Here is a 23,822-nt window from a genome sequence, read left to right as displayed (position 1 = left end):
CATACTTGATTATGGTTTCTTGTTAATCAGATTGGTTATACATGGTTCTAGTGTACCTATTTTTATTTTCAGTAAGCAGGCTTACCCTACATTTTTGCCCTCTAATTTTAATGTAGAATCTTTCCCTAAATTTCTCAAATTCCAAGCCCTGGTCGTTTTTTGCATAACAGGCGATCAAGATAGCATGATGCTGATTTTATTCTGACTGCTTTTGTAAATCTTTGAAGATACAACCTATACTGCCCATGAAGAAAACATCTGTAATGCTATATGTTGTACAAGTAGATAACAGTCAGTGTCCTCTAATGATAGGCCAGGTATCTCAAGAGTTTACTGTCATTCCTACATTTGGATAAAAATAACCAGTAACATTGATGTGCTAGTCATTATGGGTAAATTTGATGTTTCTCATCAAGTAAGAACATTATATTTAAAAGTACCAGAATGTCAGTGAATTGGTTTGCAGGAATAAATCTCAAAGGAACAAGTACACACTGTTTTTGTCTTTGAGATAAATAAAAATTGTGTTCATGTGGTATTAAAATGTCTTTCTGTTAAATGTATTTATTTACACAAACTTGGTTTCACCAAAATTCAGTATGACTTTGTCATCCATTCTGTTTGTCCTCCAGTTATGTTGATGAATGATTCCAACCAGTATGACTTACTGTAACAGCCAACACTCTCTTAATCTGATTACACTTCTACAGAGAAATACAGCCCTACTGTTTGTACATGAACCTAGTCTCAATGTACTTTTACTGTCAAATACAGTCCTGTTTGTACATGAACCTAGTGTCATTCTACTTTTACTGTCAAATACAGTCCTGTTTGTACATGAACCTAGTCTCATTCTACTTTTACTGTCAAATACAGTCCAACTGTTTGTACATGAACCTAGTATCATTCTACTTTTACTGTCAAATACAGTCCTACTGTTTGTACATGAACCTAGTCTCATTCTACTTTTACTGTCAAATACAGTCCTACTGTTTGTACATGAACCTAGTTTCGTTCTACTTTTACTGTCAAATACAGTCCTACTGTTTGTACATGAACCTAGTTTCGTTCTACTTTTACTGTCAAATACAGTCCTACTGTTTGTACATGAACCTAGTCTCATTCTACTTTTACTGTCAAATACAGTCCTACTGTTCATACATGAACCTAGTCTCATTCTACTTTTACTGTCAAATACAGTCCTACTGTTCATACATGAACCTAGTCTCATTCTACTTTTACTGTCAAATACAGTCCTACTGTTTGTACATGAACCTAGTCTCATTCTACTTTTACTGTCAAATACAGTCCTACTGTTTGTACATGAACCTAGTCTCATTGTACTTTTACTGTCAAATACAGTCCTACTGTTCATACATGAACCTAGTCTCATTCTACTTTTACTGTCAAATACAGTCCTACTGTTCATACATGAACCTAGTCTCATTCTACTTTTACTGTCAAATACAGTCCTACTGTTCATACATGAACCTAGTCTCATTCTACTTTTACTGTCTACTGTTTGTAATACCTAGTCCTACTGTTACTGTACATGAACCTAGTCTCATTCTACTTTTACTGTCAAATACAGTCCTACTGTTTGTACATGAACCTAGTTTCGTTCTACTTTTACTGTCAAATACAGTCCTACTGTTTGTACATGAACCTAGTCTCGTTCTACTTTTACTGTCAAATACAGTCCTACTGTTTGTACATGAACCTAGTCTCATTGTACTTTTACTGTCAAATACAGTCCTACTGTTCCTACATGAACCTAGTCTCATTCTACTTTTACTGTCAAATACAGTCCTACTGTTTGTACATGAACCTAGTCTCATTCTACTTTTACTGTCAAATACAGTCCTACTGTTTGTACATGAACCTAGTCTCATTCTACTTTTACTGTCAAATACAGTCCTACTGTTTGTACATGAACCTAGTCTCATTCTACTTTTACTGTCAAATACAGTCCTACTGTTTGTACATGAACCTAGTCGTTCTACTTTTACTGTCAAATACAGTCCTACTGTTTGTACATGAACCTAGTCTCGTTCTACTTTTACTGTCAAATACAGTCCTACTGTTTGTACATGAACCTAGTCTCGTTCTACTTTTACTGTCAAATACAGTCCTACTGTTTGTACATGAACCTAGTCTCATTCTACTTTTACTGTCAAATACAGTCCTACTGTTTGTACATGAACCTAGTCTCATTCTACTTTTACTGTCAAATACAGTCCTACTGTTTGTACATGAACCTAGTCTCATTCTACTTTTACTGTCAAATACAGTCCTACTGTTTGTACATGAACCTAGTATCATTCTACTTTTACTGTCAAATACAGTCCTACTGTTTGTACATGAACCTAGTCTCATTCTACTTTTACTGTCAAATACAGTCCTGTTTGTACATGAACCTTGTCTCATTCTACTTTTACTGTCAAATACAGTCCTACTGTTTGTACATGAACCTAGTCTCATTCTACTTTTACTGTCAAATACAGTCCTACTGTTTGTACATGAACCTAGTCTCATTCTACTTTTACTGTCAAATACAGTCCTACTGTTTGTACATGAACCTAGTCTCATTCTACTTTTACTGTCAAATACAGTCCTACTGTTCATACATGAACCTAGTATCATTCTACTTTTACTGTCAAATACAGTCCTGTTTGTACATGAACCTAGTCTCATTCTACTTTTACTGTCAAATACAGTCCTACTGTTTGTACATGAACCTAGTCTCATTCTACTTTTACTGTCAAATACAGTCCTACTGTTTGTACATGAACCTAGTCTCATTGTACTTCTACAGTCAAATACAGCCCTACTGTTCATACAACAACTTGTCTTATTCTACTCTTACCATCAAATACAGTCCTACTTTTTATATTTTAACCCAGGCTCACTCTGTTTTAACAGTCATATTGGCAAAAGTCACACTTAGACTCAAGTTTCAGTTTTTAATAATAATTCATGATGAACTCTTCCAAGAAATTAGTGGATGTGGTGTTAAGTACATAATGAATAAAAGTGATGCACATTAAGTAATTTATTGATTGCATAAGATAACAAAGAATATGAAAACTTTACAGGTGTGCATTTATACTTTTATATATATATATAAATATACACAAGTATACAAAATTACTTCTATCAATTCACTAACACATGGACAGTAAAAGACCTGTCACTCTTTCGGAAACTTCATTAGTATTATAACAATAGTGAGAAAAAGAAAGACAAAAAATTGAGATAAAAAAAATAAGACAGCTTATTATAATACAATAACTAGCTTTAGACTGTGTTACATGTTTAATATTACTACTAGTTTACATTTACATTTTGAAGACATTTTAAATTTCATATACTTTGCAGCTGTGATTATAACATTAGAAATCACGCTTTTATCTTGCCTTATCACGTACGATCATTTCGATAAATTTTAAGATTTCTTCATTAACTTTACAACTACAAGTCTGTCAGAATTTTTTACTGCTACTCATCGAGAAAGTAAATGCAGGGTTGTTATGAAAAGGTTTGGCTTTTTTATTTTTACGTTCCATGTTGTTATAGTTTCAAAGTCAACCATTTTTATTGTCAGCAGAAGTTTTCCAGAGTTCCTTTCTATCATTATTTTTCATGCGCTTTTCTAGGAACACAAATTTCTTCAATATGGTAAACTTGAAGAATGGAATAGTGTGGTTCCCAACTGAAATCAAACGTGTTTTAAAGCAAAGACACATTGGCTTATCTATGTCTACCTCATGAAATTCAACCTTCTATATTTGGTTGTAAATCCATAAACTTACCACTGTCTTGTCAGGGAAAAATGAAAGCAGGACAATATTTTAGAAGTTTTATATTCATCTCTCACTTTAGTGATTAGATTGTAACTTCTTTTTAAATAATCATACTGAGCTGATGGATTAAAACCAAATTTTTTGTTTGACTAAACCTATTAAGCAATCGTGTGACAAGTACAACTGACTAAATGAAATGGATTAATCGCTGGTCTACACTGGGATTCCATATAATTTGTAAGGTCCACATTACTATAAATGTGTGATATTACCATGTCTTTTGTTGTTCACATATGTTAAGTTTATAATACCTGCACAGTTTTTATAACTGCATTGGGTTTATGTTCCGTATATTTCAGTTAGTTAGATATACTAAATTGAAAACTTGATGAAATTTGAGGATATGACAACATTTCACTAGGATTTCAAGTTGGTGGTTGATCAACAAACACTAAACGTGTCAGCGTGGAGATACACAGAATATACATCACAGGTTTGATACAAAAGAAATCACAGCATTAAGTCTGACACTTGACCTAAGAGTTTAAAACACTTTCCTTAAGCAAAATCTAGAATTACTGAGAAATAAAGGTGACTGCTAGTATTATATAGGCCTTGTTTACTATAGTTGTGTCTATTAGAAGTACAATATTTTGTTCAACATCCACAATAAAGGCTGATTAGACTAATAATACACAGGATTTCATCACGATTATTTTTATTCCCTTGTGTATTGCAATAAAAAAAAAATTCCGATATGGAATAAACGTATTGAAATTTGTTGTAGTTATTAGAAAAAACAGGTAAAAAGAACTTTTTTCAAAATCCTGAGAGGAATCAGTTTAGTTTGCCCAGTTCTATCTTCTTTTGGATTGCTCTGGATGAATGGTACACAACGGAATCTATCAGACTGGCCACTGAAGGATGAAAAATTAGAAGACATAGCAATAAGGATGAGGAATGTTGTTGAATGTCACTTCTGGAAGTTTCTATACTTAATGTTATTTCAATTGTCTAAAGTTAAGGAAGACACAGAAAGGGGATTTTGGATGTACAATACCAAATACGTAAAACATATCAAGTGCTTCCTATCTTTCTCTGACTTACATCTAGGTTGAATTTTAGCAGTTTGGAGGTTTTATTTAAAAATCATGACCTGTGTCAAATATAACTTTTATCACACTGTGTGTACAGTACAACTTTTATCACACTGTATGTATAGTACAAGTTTTATATACCATATGTACAGTACACCTTTCATCACACTGTATATATAGTACACCTTTTCAAGCTTCCCTTGAGCTACACTTTTTATATTAGCCAATAACAGGATTACACATATACACTGTCATGGTTCACTTTTATTGGTGAAATTACCTAAACCCACAGTAGACAAAATGACAGGACTGGACTTCAATAATCAATAACTGTTAATTAATGCTTATGGTTTGCACTGTCAAACACACACCATGATTGATCGTTAATGTTAGTGTTAAGGTACCAGCAGTATCACATGATATGGTTGTGCAAAGAAAACCAGGAAATTCTTATTAAGTTTCTCCTGTTAAAATGAAGTTTTACAAGATAAACCGAAACAGAAAACAACTCAGAACCATACCTTATTAACTCTACAGATACAATCATGTTTCATTAAGCAGCAGACATTACCAAACTAAGAATATTTCTTCATTGCTTTACGTTCCTATGCTTAACAATACAGCATTTGTAAGATAAGGAACACTTACAAACCAGAACCAGACTTAATTCTTGGGGTAGGGAGTCTGTTTCATCTTACAGCATGAACTAGATATAGTTTCTTAGTTTCCTATTGTTAATAATACACTTTTACAAAACTAGAAAGCTTGGAACAAAACCAGAACCAGATCTAATTACCACAGCAAGATTTCCACCAGCTTTTCTTTACAAAACCACGTTACCTAGCATTTAAAATCTTCTAATTACTAATTTGAGGTTCCTACAAGTAGCAAAAAAATTTTTTGTATGAGACCAGAGAAACTTGAAACATAATCAAAATCAGACCCAAAATAAATGAAACTAGTTTTGAATGTAATCCAGTGTAATAAATATAAAATAACGTTCCTCATGGACTGAAGAGTTCATTGGGACTGTTATTCTTTCATCTGAGACGTTTATGGTTTCAGACTGAGTCTTTCATCAGCTTATCATTCTTTAAAACACAAGACGGTAACTTCATTCACAAGAATAACAATAAAGAATATTAAGAACAAAAGATATACAAACAAAACAGGTTCCACATCCATATAAAACAAAACAGGTTCCCCATACATATAAAACAAAACGGGTTCCACATACATATACAAACAAAATGGGTTCCACATACATATAAAACAAAACAGGTTCCCCATACATATAAAACAAAACAGGTTCCACATACATAAAACAGGTTCCACATACATATAAAACAAAACAGGTTCCCCATACATATAAAACAAAACAGGTTCCACATACATATACAAACAAAACAGGTTCCACATACATAAAACAGGTTCCACATACATATAAAACAAAACAGGTTCCCCATACATATAAAACAAAACAGGTTCCACATACATATACAAACAAAACAGTTTCCCCATACATATAAAACAAAACATGTTCCCCATACATATAAAACAAAACAGGATCCACATACATATAGAACAAAACAGGTTCCCCATACATATAAAACAAAACAGGTTCCACATACATATAAAACAAAACAGGTTCCCCATACATATAAAACAAAACAGGTTCCCCATACATATAAAACAAAACAGGTTCCACATACATTTTAAACAAAACAGGTTCCACATACATATAAAATAAAATAGGTTCCACATACATATAAAAGGTTCCACAAAATAAAACAAAACAGGTTCCACATACATATAAAACAAAACAGGTTCCACATACATATAAAACAAAACAGGTTCCCCATACATATAAAACAAAACAGGTTCCCCATACACATACATACATAAAACAAAACAGGTTCCACATACATATAAAACAAAACAGGTTCCACATACATATAAAACAAAACAGGTTCCCACATATAAAACAAAACACATACATATAAAACAAAACAGGTTCCCCCACATACATACATATATAAAACAAAAAACCCATACATATAAAACCACATACATATAAAACAAAACAGGTTCCACATACATATAAAACAAAACATAAAACAAAACAGGTTCCACATACAAAACAAAACAGGTTCCACATACATATAAAACAAAACAGGTTCCACATACATATAAAACAAAACAGGTTCCACATACATAAAACAAAACAGGTTCCACATACATATAGAGTAATAGAATTTGAACCTGTCATTTTCAGAGTAAAATACATCAATAGATGAACATGAATGTAAAATCATAATGAAACGTTTTTTGTTTGTTAAGTTCTGTGTGTTTATTTCTTATCAATAGTTTTCACACACAGTTTTCGTATGAGTTAAATTATACAACTATTTTTATGGTAAATCTTCAATTGCACTTTCACATAAATTATGACAAAATAAAAAATACTTACCTGTGAAGACACCACCAATAATTGCACAAACACTGGTCAAAAAATGAAAGAATGACCTACAATGTGAACACAACACCTGATTAGACGAGACACACTAGGTTTAATTAATTTACACAATATGAACTACAGACATTTTCAACAAGTGCATTCATTCAAAACTTTTACTTTTTAATTAAATATTTTCCTACTCATTAGAACTAAAAAATAAGCACACTGTGTAAGTGTGCATCTGAAAACAGTATAAAGGTTACAAGATAAAATATTAAATGCTGAGAGTGTGAGATAATTTAAACGTGATATGCATACAGTATAAAGGTTACAAGATAAAATATTAAATGCTGAGAGTGTGAGATAATTTAAACGTGATATGCATCAGACACAAGAAGATAATAAAAACAAAGTTCTGAAGGTTTATAAAAACTGGTTGTCAGTTTATCAAATATATCAAAACAAGGTCCAAAACCTGACTAAACCAGAACACAGTGCTACTGTGTGAAATGTATGACAACTGACTAAAACCTAAATGATACTATTGAGCTGAAAGATCGCTAAGACAAAACCAAAACTTGTGAGAATGTTAGCTGACATGTGGTAAGTATAATCATAAATTTCAGGCCTGTCTTTATAATGATGTAATAATAAAACAACTATTTCTCTTGTTTTTTCACTGACAAGGAAAGTTTTATTTTTATTACAAATATATAAAAACAACTAAATTTATAAAATAAAATAGGGTATTGTTAATAATTTGAACTTGAGAAATTTTGAGATCAGTATTGCTTTATTAACTAATTAAATAACCATCTTCTGCAGAAGATGCTTACTGCAAAATTGCAGCACTGTTATGCATTCTCATGGCCATCAGATAACATGACCAATGATGGAAGAAGTGTTCTAAGGACAGCATGAATTCTAAACAGTTGTTCTTACAAAAAACAATTCACCCTCAGTATACACGTTCCTAAACCTCTGTTTCATTTTATTATTCATTACTGAATATCTTATTACAAATAAATTTTATATTTTATTAAGGTGCAATGTTTGTTTCACCTTTCACTCATTCTTCCTCATTTCTCTCTCTCTCTTTCCAGGGTCTCTAAACCAATTAAAACATCTTATTTTTTGATGGACCAATAAGATTTATTATGAAATTTACAGTCACTTGGGCAACATTTCTATTATTAATCAACATGTTAAAGGACTTGTATTTCATGTATGAATTCATTATAACCACCTCAGTGTAACAAAATACTTATGCTCTCAAAGATAAAAAAATATTTGCTAAAAGTACGTTTTACAATTTATTAAACAGTCTTTGGTAGTAACTAATAATGCTGTAAGTTCTTGCTTTGTATTAGATATTACTGTTTGTTCATTGCATTCAACTTCTCATAAGCATCTGGTGACATATATTTCAATACCTTACTCTAACTATAACTAGGAGCACATTGATATTCAAACAAGTTTATTCCACTACTGTTCTTTAAAAAGCAAAAAAAATATTTATTTTTGAAACATAAACATGTGAACATACTTTTGTTTCTCCGAATATTTCACCATCATTGGAGCAAGCTCATAGGTGACAAACATTCCAGGTAACCCTTGTTCTCCTGTGAATGAGCCTACTGGTTTCTGATGTCTAGTCACTGCAAACTGGTTAGTGTGAAGAGTCTGCAAGTAGTTAGTGAATGTTACTATAAAGATTTGCTATATTTGTAAAACATAATGAATATTATAGTAGTATCTACATCAAGAGATACTTGGATATATATTAACTCACTATAATTACCTAACCATAATACACTGGTGGTTAGGACAACTATTAAGTAAATCTTTATAAGAATTGAGGATGGGAAAGATTTTCTGGTTAGTGCTTTTCAATCATTCAACCTTGTTTAGGTTTTATCATTCATATTAAAATGGCTAATTTAGAGCAGCAAAACTACAAGGTGAAAGAATAGGCAGATATATAAATAATGATTAAGCCAAACAAACTAGATTAGTAGTTTCTAGCTCAAGTTTTCAACAGAATCATAAGTATACTTGATTCAGCTGTATTGAGTGCATTGTGGTGATGACAAAAAACTGTCATTCTAAATTCCGTGGTGTTTCTAAAAGGAAGCTATTAACAATGTTTTAGACAGGAAAAACTACCATCCCATATCTTAAAGAATCTAGTTGATTCTGTAAAGTATAGCTCTGTTACAAATAAAAGGGTTGTGATTTTAAAGCTAATATGGGTTACTATCCAGTGTCACTTTCCTACCTGGTGTGGTTTGTTGGTGCATATTGACAACATGTTATGATATCTAATCACAAACACATTACAATTCTTATCTAAGTGTAAGTTTCATTCCTTAAGGTTGTTCACTTAGCCCTATCTTGGCTGCCCCTATTATCACATCTGTGTTTCTGGTTAGGTAGTGACTATCAAAACATCCTGACGTATAGCATGTCACACATTAAAACATCTACATGATCCTGAAGTATAGCATGTTACACATTAAAACATCTACATGATCCTGAAGTATAGCATGTCACACATTAAAACATCTACATGATCCTGAAGTATAGCATGTCACACATTAAAACATCTACATGATCCTGAAGTATAGCATGTTACACATCAAAACATCTACATGATCCTGAAGTATAGCATGTCACACATTAAAACATCTACATGATCCTGAAGTATAGCATGTCACACATTAAAACATCTACATGATCCTGAAGTATAGCATGTCACACATTAAAACATTTACATGATCCTGAAGTATAGCATGTCACACATTAAAACATCTACATGATCCTGAAGTATAGCATGTTACACATTAAAACATCTACATGATCCTGAAGTATAGTATGTCACACATTAAAACATCTTCATGATCCTGAAGTATAGCATGTCACACATCAAAACATCTCCATGATCCTGATGTAAAACATGTGAAACATCTCCATGGTCCTGAAGTTTAGCATGTCACACATCAAAACATCTTCATGATCCTGAAGTTTAGCATGTTACACATTGAAACATCTACATTATCATGAAGTATAGCATGTTACACATTAAAACATCTACATGATCCTGAAGTATAGCATGTTACACATTAAAACATCTCCATGATCCTGAAGTATAGCATGTCACACATTAAAACATCTTCATGATCCTGAAGTATAGCATGTCACACATTAAAACATCTACATGATCCTGAAGTTTAGCATGTTACACATTGAAACATCTCCATAATCATGAAGTATAGAATGTGAAACATCTCCATGACTCTGTCGTATAGTGTATTACATGTTAAAACACCTAATTTATCCAGCCTTCCAGCATGTCACAATGAAAACAACTACATGACTTTTGACTTACGATGTGTTACACATTAGAACATCTCCATGATTCTGATTTATAGTGTAGCACACATTAGAACACATACATGATCTTAACTTATAATACATCACATATTAAAATAAAATCCATGATTCTGTCACACATTCATTATCTAAGACCTTTCAACCACCATGACTTCTTGTTATGAAATGTGTCACATGGAAAATAACATCTCTGTGACTTTCCTTTCAAATGTTTTACTTATGAAACCAAACCTCTCTAAGATCCATCTTAAACTTGCCAGATATCAAATAAACAATGTGACCTTGAACTATAACCTGCCTTGCACAACTTTACTCTGTAACTTTTACCTTTTGAACTTCTCTACAAGTTTCATGACCTTTAAAAATTCACTTCTACATAAACCAAAACCTAATGATTTTCCAACATTGTTTTCAGAAGCAAGAGTGCTGTGAGTATTATTTCTATAAAAATTATAATACAGATTTTTGTCTTTACAAAGACTGTAACAATTCACCTACAATATATTATGATAATTTCTTTTTGAGATCCAGAAATGTTTAATATGTTGTTTAATTGTTATTGTTAAGAGATTTAAATATGTTTTTCAGTCATCTCATGTCAAGTGCCATGTTACAATATCATAACAACTTAACAAGTGGAGTGCTTCACTTGAAGATAAACTTCAGTCAGAATAATGACAAGTTTTAATCACAACCATCCATGAAGAATTCTTAAGTTTTTGTTACTTAAGTTTGTGTTCGATGGCAAAAATTATCTGCTTATTAAATTATTATGTTAGTTCTTCTGAGCAGTTTGTTTTTTGAAATGTTCTAATGATGACGTGGTTCAACTTTGAAAGCAAACCAGTTATGATGATATAAATTTTGATGAAATTAGCTTCACAGAATTGAAGCTTTACTTTCTTGCTGATGTATTGTGATGTGTCTCGTTCCCAGGAAGAACAATTCATTTTAACAAATGTTACACCCTTGTCGAGTGGACAAGAATCAAAAGAATTTAGGGTGGAACCATCTTAACAACAAATGAAAGGAGGCAGTTTCTGAGAAACTTGAAAACCTCTTCATGTTTCTTTTTAGATGCCACAAATGCAGTGAATGTAAAACGACTACTATATGTCAAAATCTTATTGAAACCTCTGACTAGGTCAAAATAAACTTTACACACAAGCACAGGATCAGTCTTTAAAAATTTCAGATGTTTTTCCTACAATCTTCCAAACCGAGCTTAAGAATTGCATGAACTTCACATTTCAGAAAGTGAACCCATGGTTAGTGCACTTTCATTTCACATAAAACAAGTCTTTCAAACTGCTGTATTATCTGTTGTTATTTACACAAACAATTACACAATGTAACAAAATTTTACTTTTTCTTGTTCCTGGGCAGAAAGTGTTATTTCCGGTTGCTTATGCCTAAAGTAAATGGAAAAGACCTATTTTTCTCTTCAAACTTTGCTTTTGTGACCTGGGAGTGTATAACAAAAACATGATGGGAGGCGATATTTGGGGGCTGATATTGAAAGTGATTTATATTGCAGTCGCAAATCTCGAAAAACTACTCACTTCTAAACATTTTTGTATAACTTTGGTATAAATACATGTAAATCTTGATTCATATGTTGTTTTATTCAGACATTATGTAAATGAAAATGTGCAAATGTGTCAGTTTTTACATAGAAAATAGGTTAATTTCTAAATTTCATTATCCAGATCACAAAAGCAAAGTTTGAAGAGAATAATGGCCACTTTCTGTACTTTTACAACATAAGCAATTAAGAAATAACACATACTATCCAGGTACAAAACTTTTGTTAAATGGTGTAATAATTCAACAGAGAAATCCATATCTCGATTATGATAAATACTATGTGAATAATAAGACATCCAACCCAGATTATCATAAAGGATAATTCTTTTTATTCCTCTTCAAAGGCACATTATCTTATGGATTGTTTCAAGGACGGGAACATGCACACTGTTTGTCTTACATTACAGTGTTTCAAGGATGGGAACATGCACACAATTTGTCTTACATTACAGTGTCTCAAGGATGGGAACATGAGTACTGTTTGTCTTACATTACAGTGTTTCAAGAACAGGAGCATGAACACTGTTTGTCTTACATTACAATGTCTCAAGGATGGGAACATGAGTACTGTTTGTCTTACATTACAGTGTTTCAAGAACGGGAGCATGAACACTGTTTGTCTTACATTACAGTGTTTCAAGAACGGGAACATGAACACTGTTTGTCTTACATTACAGTGTTTCAAGAACGGGAACATGAACACTGTTTGTCTTACATTACAGTGTTTCAAGAACGGGAGCATGAACACTGTTTGTCTTACATTACAATGTCTCAAGGATGGGAACATGAGTACTGTTTTTCCTACATTACAGTGTTTCAAGAACGGAAACATGAGCACTGTTTGTTTTACATTACAGTGTTTCAAGGATAGGAACATGAACACTGTTTGTCTTACATTACAGTGTCTCAAGGATGGGAACATGAGCACTGTTTGTCTTATATTACAGTGTTTCAGAGCGGGAACATGAACACTGTTTGTCTTACATTACAGTGTTTCAAGGATAGGAACATGAACACTGTTTGTCTTACATTACAGTGTTTCAAGAACGGGAACATGAACACTGTTTGTCTTACATTACAGTGTTTCAAGGATAGGAACATGAACACTGTTTGTCTTACATTACAGTGTTTCAAGAACGGGAACATGAACACTGTTTGTCTTACATTACAGTGTTTCAAGGATAGGAACATGAACACTGTTTGTCCTACATTACAGTGTTTCAAGAACGGAAACATGAGCACTGTTTGTCTTACATTACAGTGTTTCAAGGATAGGAACATGAACACTGTTTGTCTTACATTACAGTGTCTCAAGGATGGGAACATGAGCACTGTTTGTCTTATATTACAGTGTTTCAAGAACGGGAACATGAACACTGTTTGTCTTACATTACAGTGTTTCAAGGATAGGAACATGAACACTGTTTGTCTTACATTACAGTGTTTCAAAAACGAGAACATGAACACTGTTTGTCTTACATTACAGTGTTTCAAGAACGGGAATATGAACACTGTTTGTCTTACATTACAGTGTTTCAAGGATAGGAACATGAACACTGTTTGTCTCACATTGCAGTGTTTCAAGAACGGGAACATGAACAATGTTTGTCTTACATTACAGTGTTTCAAGGATAGGAACATGAACACTGTTTGTCTTACATTACAGTGTCTCAAGGATGGGAACATGAACACTGTTTGTCTTACATTACAGTGTTTCAAGAACGGGAACATGAACACTGTTTGTCTTACATTACAGTGTTTCAAGAACGGGAACATGAACACTGTTTGTCTTACATTACAGTGTTTCAAGGATGGGAACATGAACACTGTTTATCTTACATTACAGTGTTTCAACAACGGGAGCATGAACACTGTTTGTCTTACATTACAGTGTTTCAACAACGGGAGCATGAACACTGTTTGTCTTACATTACAGTGTTTCAACAACGGGAGCATGAACACTGTTTGTCTTACATTACAGTGTTTCAACAACGGGAGCATGAACAATGTTTGTCTTACATTACAATGTTTCAAGAACGGGAGCATGAACACTGTTTGTCTTACATTACAATGTTTCAAGAACGGGAACATGAACACTGTTTGTCTTACATTACAGTGTTTCAAGAACGGGAGCATGAACACTGTTTGTCTTACATTACAATGTCTCAAGGATGGGAACATGAGCACTGTTTGTCTTACATTACAGTGTTTCAAGAACGGGAACATGAACACTGTTTGTCTTACATTACAGTGTTTCAAGAACGGGAACATGAACACTGTTTGTCTTACATTACAGTGTTTCAAGAACGGGAACATGAACACTGTTTGTCTTACATTACAGTGTTTCAAGGATAGGAACATGAACACTGTTTGTCTTACATTACAGTGTCTCAAGGATGGGAACATGAGCACTGTTTGTCTTACATTACAGTGTTTCAAGAACGGGAACATGAACACTGTTTGTCTTACATTACAGTGTTTCAAGAACAGGAACATGAACACTGTTTGTCTTACATTACAGTGTTTCAAGAACGGGAACATGCGTACTGTTTGTCTTACATTACAGTGTCTCAAGGATGGGAACATGAGTACTGTTTGTCTTACATTACAGTGTTTCAAGAACGGGAACATGAACACTGTTTGTCTTACATTACAGTGTTTCAAGAACGGGAGCATGAACACTGTTTGTCTTACATTACAGTGTTTGAAGAACGGGAACATGAACACTGTTTGTCTTACATTACAGTGTTTCAAGAACGGGAGCATGAACACTGTTTGTCTTACATTACAATGTCTCAAGGATGGGAACATGAGCACTGTTTGTCTTACATTACAGTGTTTCAAGGATGGGAACATGAACACTGTTTGTCTTACATTACAGTGTTTCAAGAACGGGAACATGAACACTGTTTGTCTTACATTACAGTGTTTCAAGGATGGGAACATGCGCACTGTTTGTCTTACATTAGTGTTTCAAGAACAGGGAACATGAGCACTGTTTGTCTTACATTACAGTGTTTCAAGAACGGGAACATGAACACTGTTTGTCTTACATTACAGTGTATCAAGGATGGGAACATGCGCACTGTTTGTCTTACATTACAGTGTCTCAAGGACGGGAACATGCGCACTGTTTGTTTTACATTTCAGTGTCTCAAGGATGGGAACATGAGTACTGTTTGTCTTACATTACAGTGTTTCAAAAACGGGAACATGAGTACTGTTTGTCTTACATTACAGTGTTTCAAGAACGGGAACATGCGTACTGTTTGTCTTACATTACAGTGTCTCAAGGATGGGAACAAGAGTACTGTTTGTCTTACATTACAGTGTTTCAAGAACGGGAACATGAACACTGTTTGTCTTACATTACAGTGTTTCAAGGATGGTAACATGAACACTGTTTGTCTTACATTACAGTGTCTCAAGGATGGGAACATGAGTACTGTTTGTCTTACATTACAGTGTTTCAAGAACGGGAACATGAACACTGTTTGTCTTACGTTACAGTGTTTCAAGAACGGAAACATGAGCACTGTTTGTCTTACGTTACAGTGTTTCAAGAACGGGAACATGAACACTGTTTGTCTTACATTACAGTGTATCAAGGATGGGAACATGAGTACTGTTTGTCTTACATTACAGTGTATCAAGGATGGGAACATGAGTACTGTTTGTCTTACATTTCAGTGTCTCAAGGATGGGAACATGAGTACTGTTTGTCTTACATTACAGTGTTTCAAAAACGGGAACAAGAGTACTGTTTGTCTTACATTACAGTGTTTCAAGAACGGGAACATGCGTACTGTTTGTCTTACATTACAGTGTCTCAAGGATGGGAACATGAGTACTGTTTGTCTTACATTACAGTGTTTCAAGAACGGGAACATGAACACTGTTTGTCTTACATTACAGTGTTTCAAGAACGGGAACATGAGCACTGTTTGTCTTACATTACAGTGTTTCAAGAACGGGAACATGAACACTGTTTGTCTTACATTACAGTGTTTCAAGAACGGGAACATGCGTACTGTTTGTCTTACATGACAGTATTTTAAGCGCAGAAAGACGCGTCTTGTTTCCACAGAGTGAGGGGTGGGTACGGGGTATAGCACTTCTTCAATTCAAATCACCACTTCTTTTCTAATAAAGTACCTCCCGAAATTTTGAGCCACCCATTGAGGTCTGTAATACACCACATCCCCGACTTATGTTCTACCACTTGGGTATCGTTTATCTTACATTACAAAGTTTCACGAGTGGCACGTGCATGTTTGCTAGAAAACAACGTCTCGAGTGTTGCATCAGAGTCTCTTATGCTAGACGTTAACTTCACCAAGAAAGAACTTTGAAGATAAATTTAAATTAAACCTAAAATATTACACAACTGAAAGGTCCCGTCTCAAGTAATGTATCAAAATATACAAAAATATTATGCCTTACGCTCAAATGAGCTGTGAAAAGTGTTCTAAGGAAGTGGATGTTTTTTGTTTTTTAAATCGCGATTACCACCACTAAAGAAGTGCCAGACCATGAAATATGTATCAGTTAGTCGATCATGAAGCTTCAGTATGTCAAAAACCCATGGAAATAAACATATTAAAAACACGTTTACATATTCTCATATGGACGTTTAGACCCCCCCACCCCAAACACGAACTCGAAGCTCAAGTTCGATGGCGAATATTTACACCACAGAAGACATACAAACAATGAACATGTGTCTCTCTCTTAAGAATTTCCGCACGAGGTATTTCTCTTTCTTGCTCAGTGCTTAAATCTGTAGGCTAAAATCGAGTTTCGAGACCCGCGGTGGGCAGAACAAAGTTCATTGTGCATCTTTGTGCCTAACAACAATCGACTGACTATTCAACTCTATTTTGTTGTCCATAAATTCTAAAGGACAGTTTCTTAGATTCAACAGTCCGAAATAAAATGGGTTATTTAATGTCTATATCCGTTGGCCACAACTTCTAGCTGTCTGTCTGTCCGATAGTGTATGAGAGACAGTCTCTGTCATCGTTTTATGAGGTCAATGGATTCATCTCTTTCATGCTGGTGTAAACGTTTGTTGTGGAGTGTAACCCCTAGCTTTTGGTGCACTAGAGATATCCTATATGTTCATTAGAAATCTGCTATTCCGTCTTTAAAGCTATCTTGGCCCGGCATTGCCAAGCGCGTTAAGGCGTGCGACTCGTAATCCGAGGGTCGCGGGTTCGCATCCCGTCGCGCCAAACATACTCGCCCTTTCAGCCGTGGGGCGTTATAATGTAACGGTCAATCCCACTATTCGTTAATAAAAGTAGCCCAAGAGTTGGCGGTGGGTGGTGATAACTAGCTGCCTTCCCTCTAGTCTTACACCGCAAAATTAGGGACGGCTAGTGTAGATAGCCCTCAGTAGCTTTGTGCGAAATTCAAAACAAACAAACAAAGCTATCTTATTCGGTCTTTAAAACTTTGTTTTCTCAGGTTCATCCGGAAATCTAATTTTAGCCCAGAACCTACATCAAAGAATAAAACAAGCAAGGAATGTGTTAGAATTTTATCTAATACTGAACTGACTTTCACTCTTATAACATACCCACTGCTGAAAGCACAAAGTGTCTTCAGCAGCATTGCAACACAAGCCTTGGATTTTCTGATACACGGAACAGCACTTGAACCATCGTTAGGTCACAACTAACTCTTGGATTTTAAAACCAATATTTTACAATAAAATAGCCAGTTTACATTCATGGACACACCTATCACACGTCTGTAACCTGGTAACCAATAAATGGTTTAGTTTGTTATGAATTTTGAATTTCGCACAAAGCTACACGAGGGCTATCTACACTAGCCGTCCCAAATTTAGTAGTGTAAGAGTGGGGAAGGCAACTAGTCATCACCACCTACCGCCAACTCTTAGGCTACCCTTTTACCAACGAGATGATGGGATTGATCGTCACATTATAACGCCCCACAGCTGAAAGGGGGAGCATGTTTGGTTTGACGGGGATTCGAGCTCGCGACCCTCGGATTACGAGTCGAGTGCTTTATACACCTTTACAGAATACAATTTCCACCCTGACTTCGTTGACGAGTTTGAAAATGACCAAAAAACAACTAAGCTTTTGTAAGACCATGCTCACATTCTTCAAACTTTACCTAAGCTTCACCACGAATAAAAAATTGACAGTTAAATAACCATATGTTAATTATTGATAATATATGTTCAGAAAACGTTAACACAGCCGCGTGAAGCTTTTTTATACGTAAAATTATATATATATACATTGTTGTTCAGATATAATAACTAGAAATTAAAGAATAATTTTAACTTATATTTTGTGTACAATTTGTTCTTAGTAGGTCATTTTCACACTTAACATTTATGTGTTGTTTTTACTGTTTTTCCTTCAGGTATTAATACACTGGTGTCGACAACTTTACATCAGTGCCACCTATTCAAGGATATAGAGCAAGTCTTCACGAGCGAGCAAACTGGAGCAACAGAACTTGCACTCGATACAGAAATGAAACCAGCCCTAAATATACTAGGCACGTGGTGCTGTCTTTCTATATCCTTGTCCTACTATCTTCATTGAAATAACAGAGATAAGAACAAACGCTGTCATATTTCTTTGGGTGATACACTTTCATTTTGTTTGTAATTAGTAACGTCTTTGCTAGCTCAAACCTATTTATATCGTTTCATTACAATTATGTAGTTCACTTGAAAATTCGATTTTTATCAACTCGCTAAACTTTCATTGGATAAGAAAATCGGTATCAACATATCAATTGCTTGTTTATTTTGAATTTCGCGCAAATATACACGAGGGCTATCTGCGCTAGCCGTCCCTAATTTACTAGCGTAAGACTACAGGAAGGAAGGTAATCACCAACACCTACCGCCAACTGTTGGGCTACTCTTTTACTAACGAATAGTGGAATTGATCAAAATATTTAATGTCTCCATGGCTAAAGGGTGAACATGTTTAGTGTGACGGGGATTCGAACCCGCGACTTTCAGATTACTAGTCCAACGATCTAACCACTCGGCCATGCCAGGCTATAACATATCAAAGCTCAAGTAGGCTCAAACAAATGTAAAGAAAATCTTCTTAGAGCTCTCCTATTCTTTCCTTAGGGATCTTCTAAGCAGTTTGTTGAACTGTTTAACAACCTAATCTACACGAAACAACGTTGGTTTGACTCTCTCAAGTGGTATCTTCTTAAAACAACGAACTGATTACTTAATTTGTAGGCAGACCTGGTCGCATTAGAACGAACTTTTGGGCGGGCAATACGTGTAGCTTTGACTCTCTGATGAGTAGCCGTTGGTAGGGACAGTAGCAACTATCATCGCGTGTTTGGCTTATTGATAACCTTCAGATCTCACTACGGGGTAGGCAGGCCAGTAGGCGGCTCTTCCCTGACATGATAGTACGCCGCGCTCAACATAGCAATCAGAAAAATGAAACAGGACATGGCCAGCCAGCCTGCGGAAAGCAGCGCAAGTATTGAATAGAACTCACTAATACCCTCATGCCTTAATAGTTCATATGAGCATTTAGGCATTTAAACCTCTGCAGCTTGCGCTAACATTCGGCATCCCATGGTTAACACATTGCAGCCTTAATTAACTTCAGTGGTTAGCTTGGTAGCTGACCATTTTTGTTTATCGCAGTCATTTGGCACCGCTGGTACTTCAGATGGCCAGTAAATAAACACTAACGGATAGACATACTGGGGCTGGTAATCATACTATAACCACGGGGACACGCTTTAACAGGGTCGTCAGAATCATGTAACCAAGCTTTATATACTCTGTTATCAACCTAATCTTAAGATATACACATATGAGGTATATAAGGTAATCCTGATATTTAAATAATACTTTATTAGAGGTAGTCATTTATCAGAGGTAGTCATGATAATAATAGCATTAAAATACAATGACTGCGATATTTACAGAATACATTATATAATGTCGATATTTACAAAATACTAGCATACATGAAGGGTGTCATGATAATACACACTTAACCAACTGTATTTAGAAATATACTTTATAGAGGTAGTCATGATAAAATACACACTTACCAACGATATTTATAACATCTTTATATACCCAACATGATAAAATACTTGCAACTGCCTACTTTATATAAAGTCATTCTGACCACACACTATTTAATAGAAACATACTTTATATATAGCCATGATAAACACCCAACGATATTTACAAATATACTTTATATAGAGGTGAATCATGATAAAATACACACTTAACCGATATTTAGAAACATACTTTATATAGAATTAGTCATGATAAAATACACACACTTAAGAACGATATTTAGAGTATACTTTATATAGGGGTAGTCATGATAAAATACACCAACCAACCGATGTATAGAAATATACTTTATATAAAGTAGTCATGATAAAATACACTTAACCAACACGATATTTAGAAACATACTTTATATAGGGGTAGTCATGATAAAATACACATAACCAACCGATATTAGAAACGCTTTATATAGAGTAGTCATGATAAAATACTTACACTTAACCAAACGATGTTAGAAACACTACTTTAATATGTAGGGAATTAGTCATGATAAACACATGAAAACCAACACGATGTTGATAGAGCATACTTTATGTAGAAGTAGTCATGATAAAATACACATAACCAACCGATATTTAGAAACATACTTTATGTAGGGTAGTCATGATAAAATACACATAACCAACACGATATTTAGAAACATACTTTATGTAGGAGTGAGTCATGATAAAATACACATATAACCAACACGATGTTAGAAACCTTTATGTATATAGGAGTGAATCATGATAAACTACATAACCAACACGCGATATTTAGAAACATACTTTATATAGGGTAGTCATGATAAAATACACTTAATAACACGATATTTAGAATACATACTTTATATAGAGTGAGATCATGATAAAATACATACCAGACACACACGATATTTAGAATATACTGCCATATATAGAGATTAGTCATGATGCAAATACCACACTTAATAACACGATATTTAGAAACATACTTTATATAGTGGATCATGATAAAATACACACTTAACAGACACGATATTTAGAAACATACTTTATATAGGGTAGTCCTGATAAAATACACACTAACCAACACGATGTTTAGAAACATACTTTATAGAGGTAGTCCTGATAAAATACACATTAACCAACGATATTTAGAAACATACTTTATATAGGGTAGTCATGATAAAATACACACTTAACCACACGATGTTTAGAAACATACTTTATATAGAGGTAGTCATGATAAAATACACACTAACCAACACGATATTTAGAAACATTACTTTATATAGAATTGAATCATGATAAAATACACATAATAACTGATATTTAAATATACTTTATATAGGGTAGTCATGATAAAATACACTTAACCAACACGATATTTAGAAACATACTTTTCATAGAATTGAGGAGTCTGATAAAATGCTATAACGAACACGATATTTAGAAACATACTTTATAAAGGGTAGTCATGATAAAATACACTTAAGAACCGATGTTTAGAAACATACTTTATATAGAAGTATTAGTCATGATAAAATACACACGTAACAACACGATATTTAGAAACATACTTTATATAAGAATTAGTCATGATAAAATACACATAACCAACACGATATTTAGAAACATACTTTTCATAGAGGTAGTCCTGATAAAATGCACTTAACGAACACGATATTTGAAACATACTTTATATAGAGGTAGTCATGATAAAATACACATAAGAACACGATATTTAGAACATACTTTATATATTGAGTCATGATAAAATACACACTTAATAACACGATATTTAGAAATATACTATATAGAGGTAGTCATGATAAAATACACACTTAAGAACATATTTAGAAACATACTTCATATAGGTAGTCATGATAAAATACACTTAACCAATACGATATTTAAAACATACTTTATATAGAGGGTAGTCATTGCAACTTAATTACATTTTTGGGACTGAAAATCTACAATGAAAGTTCTGTTTAGTAAACGGTTTCAATCACATCCACTGCCTGTGAAATCATTCATGTCCACACACACCATATTGATTCATAGAAAGTCAAGACATTCAGAAGTTGAAACTTTTAACCAACTGCTCCTGGCTTCTTTGTTGGGAATACAACTTTATGTTTTCCACCTCAGGAGGACCGGCATGGCTAGGTGGTGAAGGCACTCGACTCATAATCCGAGTTCGCGGGTTCGAATCCCAGTCACACTAAACATGCTCGCCCTTTCAGCCGTGGGGGTGAATGTGACAATCGATCCCTATTTTGGTAAAGTAAGAGTTGGCGGTGGGTGGTGATGACTAGGTGCCTTCCCTCTAGTCTTACACTGCTAAATTAGGGATGGCTGGCGAGATAGCCCTTGTGTAGCTTTGTGAAATTCAAAACAAACAAAATCCACGCTGAGGTCTTCTTTTTTAGGTCTCCAAAGACTCCATACTTTACTGGTGTTAAGGGCACAAGTTAGAGGTTTGGAATTTTTATTCAACTGTTCAGTCTTGTTTCTCAAGTGGGACAATTTCTTGGTTTATGGTTGAGGGCTTTATCGGGTCTTAAATTTGGAACACTTTAAAACAGAGACCAAAACATGGTAGACTCAAGTAGGAGTCCAGCAGATATTTCAATGATACAACAGATAAAATACTTTTTTATATTATAGAAACAGTAGTCAGACACTCGAACCCGGCATGGCCAAGGTGTGTTAAAGCGTTCGACTCGTAATCCGAGGGTCGTGGGTTCGAATCCTGGTCGCACCAAACATGCTCGCCCTTTCAGCTGCGTGGGGTGTTATAATGTAACAACGGTCAATACTATTCGTTGGTAAAAGAGTAGCCCAAGAGTTGGCGGTGGGTGGTGATGACTAGCTACCTTCCCTCTAGTCTTACACTGCTAAATTAGGACGGCTAGCATTTTTAGCCCTCAGTAGTTGCTTGTGAAATTCAAAACAAACAGAACTCAAATGAAAAAAATTTTTCTAACACACTGAAATAACAGGGAACTCACAATGCAGTTGTTTGTTAGTTACTAAAACTATATACAATGTTTGCAACTACAACTGTGACATCTCCACGAACATTCTCACGTCTTTGTAACATCGAACATAAAACGTGTACATGAACACTGCAATCAGTCTGCAACATTCTCAGGTGGTACGCGATGACTCAAGTGTAAAATTAAACATGCACTTTCATATGGTGGAATTCTTCGTGAAAACTGCATCGCACCTAAGATTTATTCCTTCGGGTTCCACGTAAACGTGACAACAAAGGGGACAAAACTTATCAAAAACTGTAAAGCACAAAGGAAATCAGTATTTGTTCCTGTTACACAATTACATAACAAATAACTACAGTTGCATGACAAATAAAACAGCGTGTGAAAAAAATAA

General features: G+C 34.4%; 2 protein-coding genes across 3 annotated transcripts in view; one reads left to right on the top strand and one right to left on the bottom strand.

The window, feature by feature from the left end:
* The window catches only part of LOC143246652 (protein scribble homolog), a 252,713-nt gene that overhangs the window by 110,720 nt on the left and 118,171 nt on the right, over nt 1-23,822 (top strand).
* LOC143246650 (endoplasmic reticulum-Golgi intermediate compartment protein 3-like) lies at nt 3,038-9,684 on the bottom strand. 2 transcript variants are annotated; one of them, XM_076493706.1, is made up of 4 exons: nt 9,637-9,684; nt 8,905-9,041; nt 7,371-7,426; nt 3,038-4,720 (listed from the first exon to the last, which is right to left on the bottom strand). In XM_076493706.1, the coding sequence occupies exons 1-4, from the start codon at nt 9,667-9,669 to the stop codon at nt 4,641-4,643; spliced, it is 306 nt and encodes a 101-aa protein (XP_076349821.1). In that variant the 5' UTR covers nt 9,670-9,684; the 3' UTR covers nt 3,038-4,640. The 2 variants fall into 2 exon arrangements, with proteins under 2 accessions (XP_076349821.1, XP_076349822.1); XM_076493707.1 differs by lacking the exon at nt 9,637-9,684 and adding an exon at nt 9,414-9,472.

This window comes from Tachypleus tridentatus, chromosome 3 (assembly GCF_004210375.1).
Source record: "Tachypleus tridentatus isolate NWPU-2018 chromosome 3, ASM421037v1, whole genome shotgun sequence".
NCBI classification, from domain to species: domain Eukaryota; kingdom Metazoa; phylum Arthropoda; class Merostomata; order Xiphosura; family Limulidae; genus Tachypleus; species Tachypleus tridentatus.
Note: the sequence above shows the minus strand (reverse complement) of the source record. Positions and strands in the feature narration are given on the sequence as shown.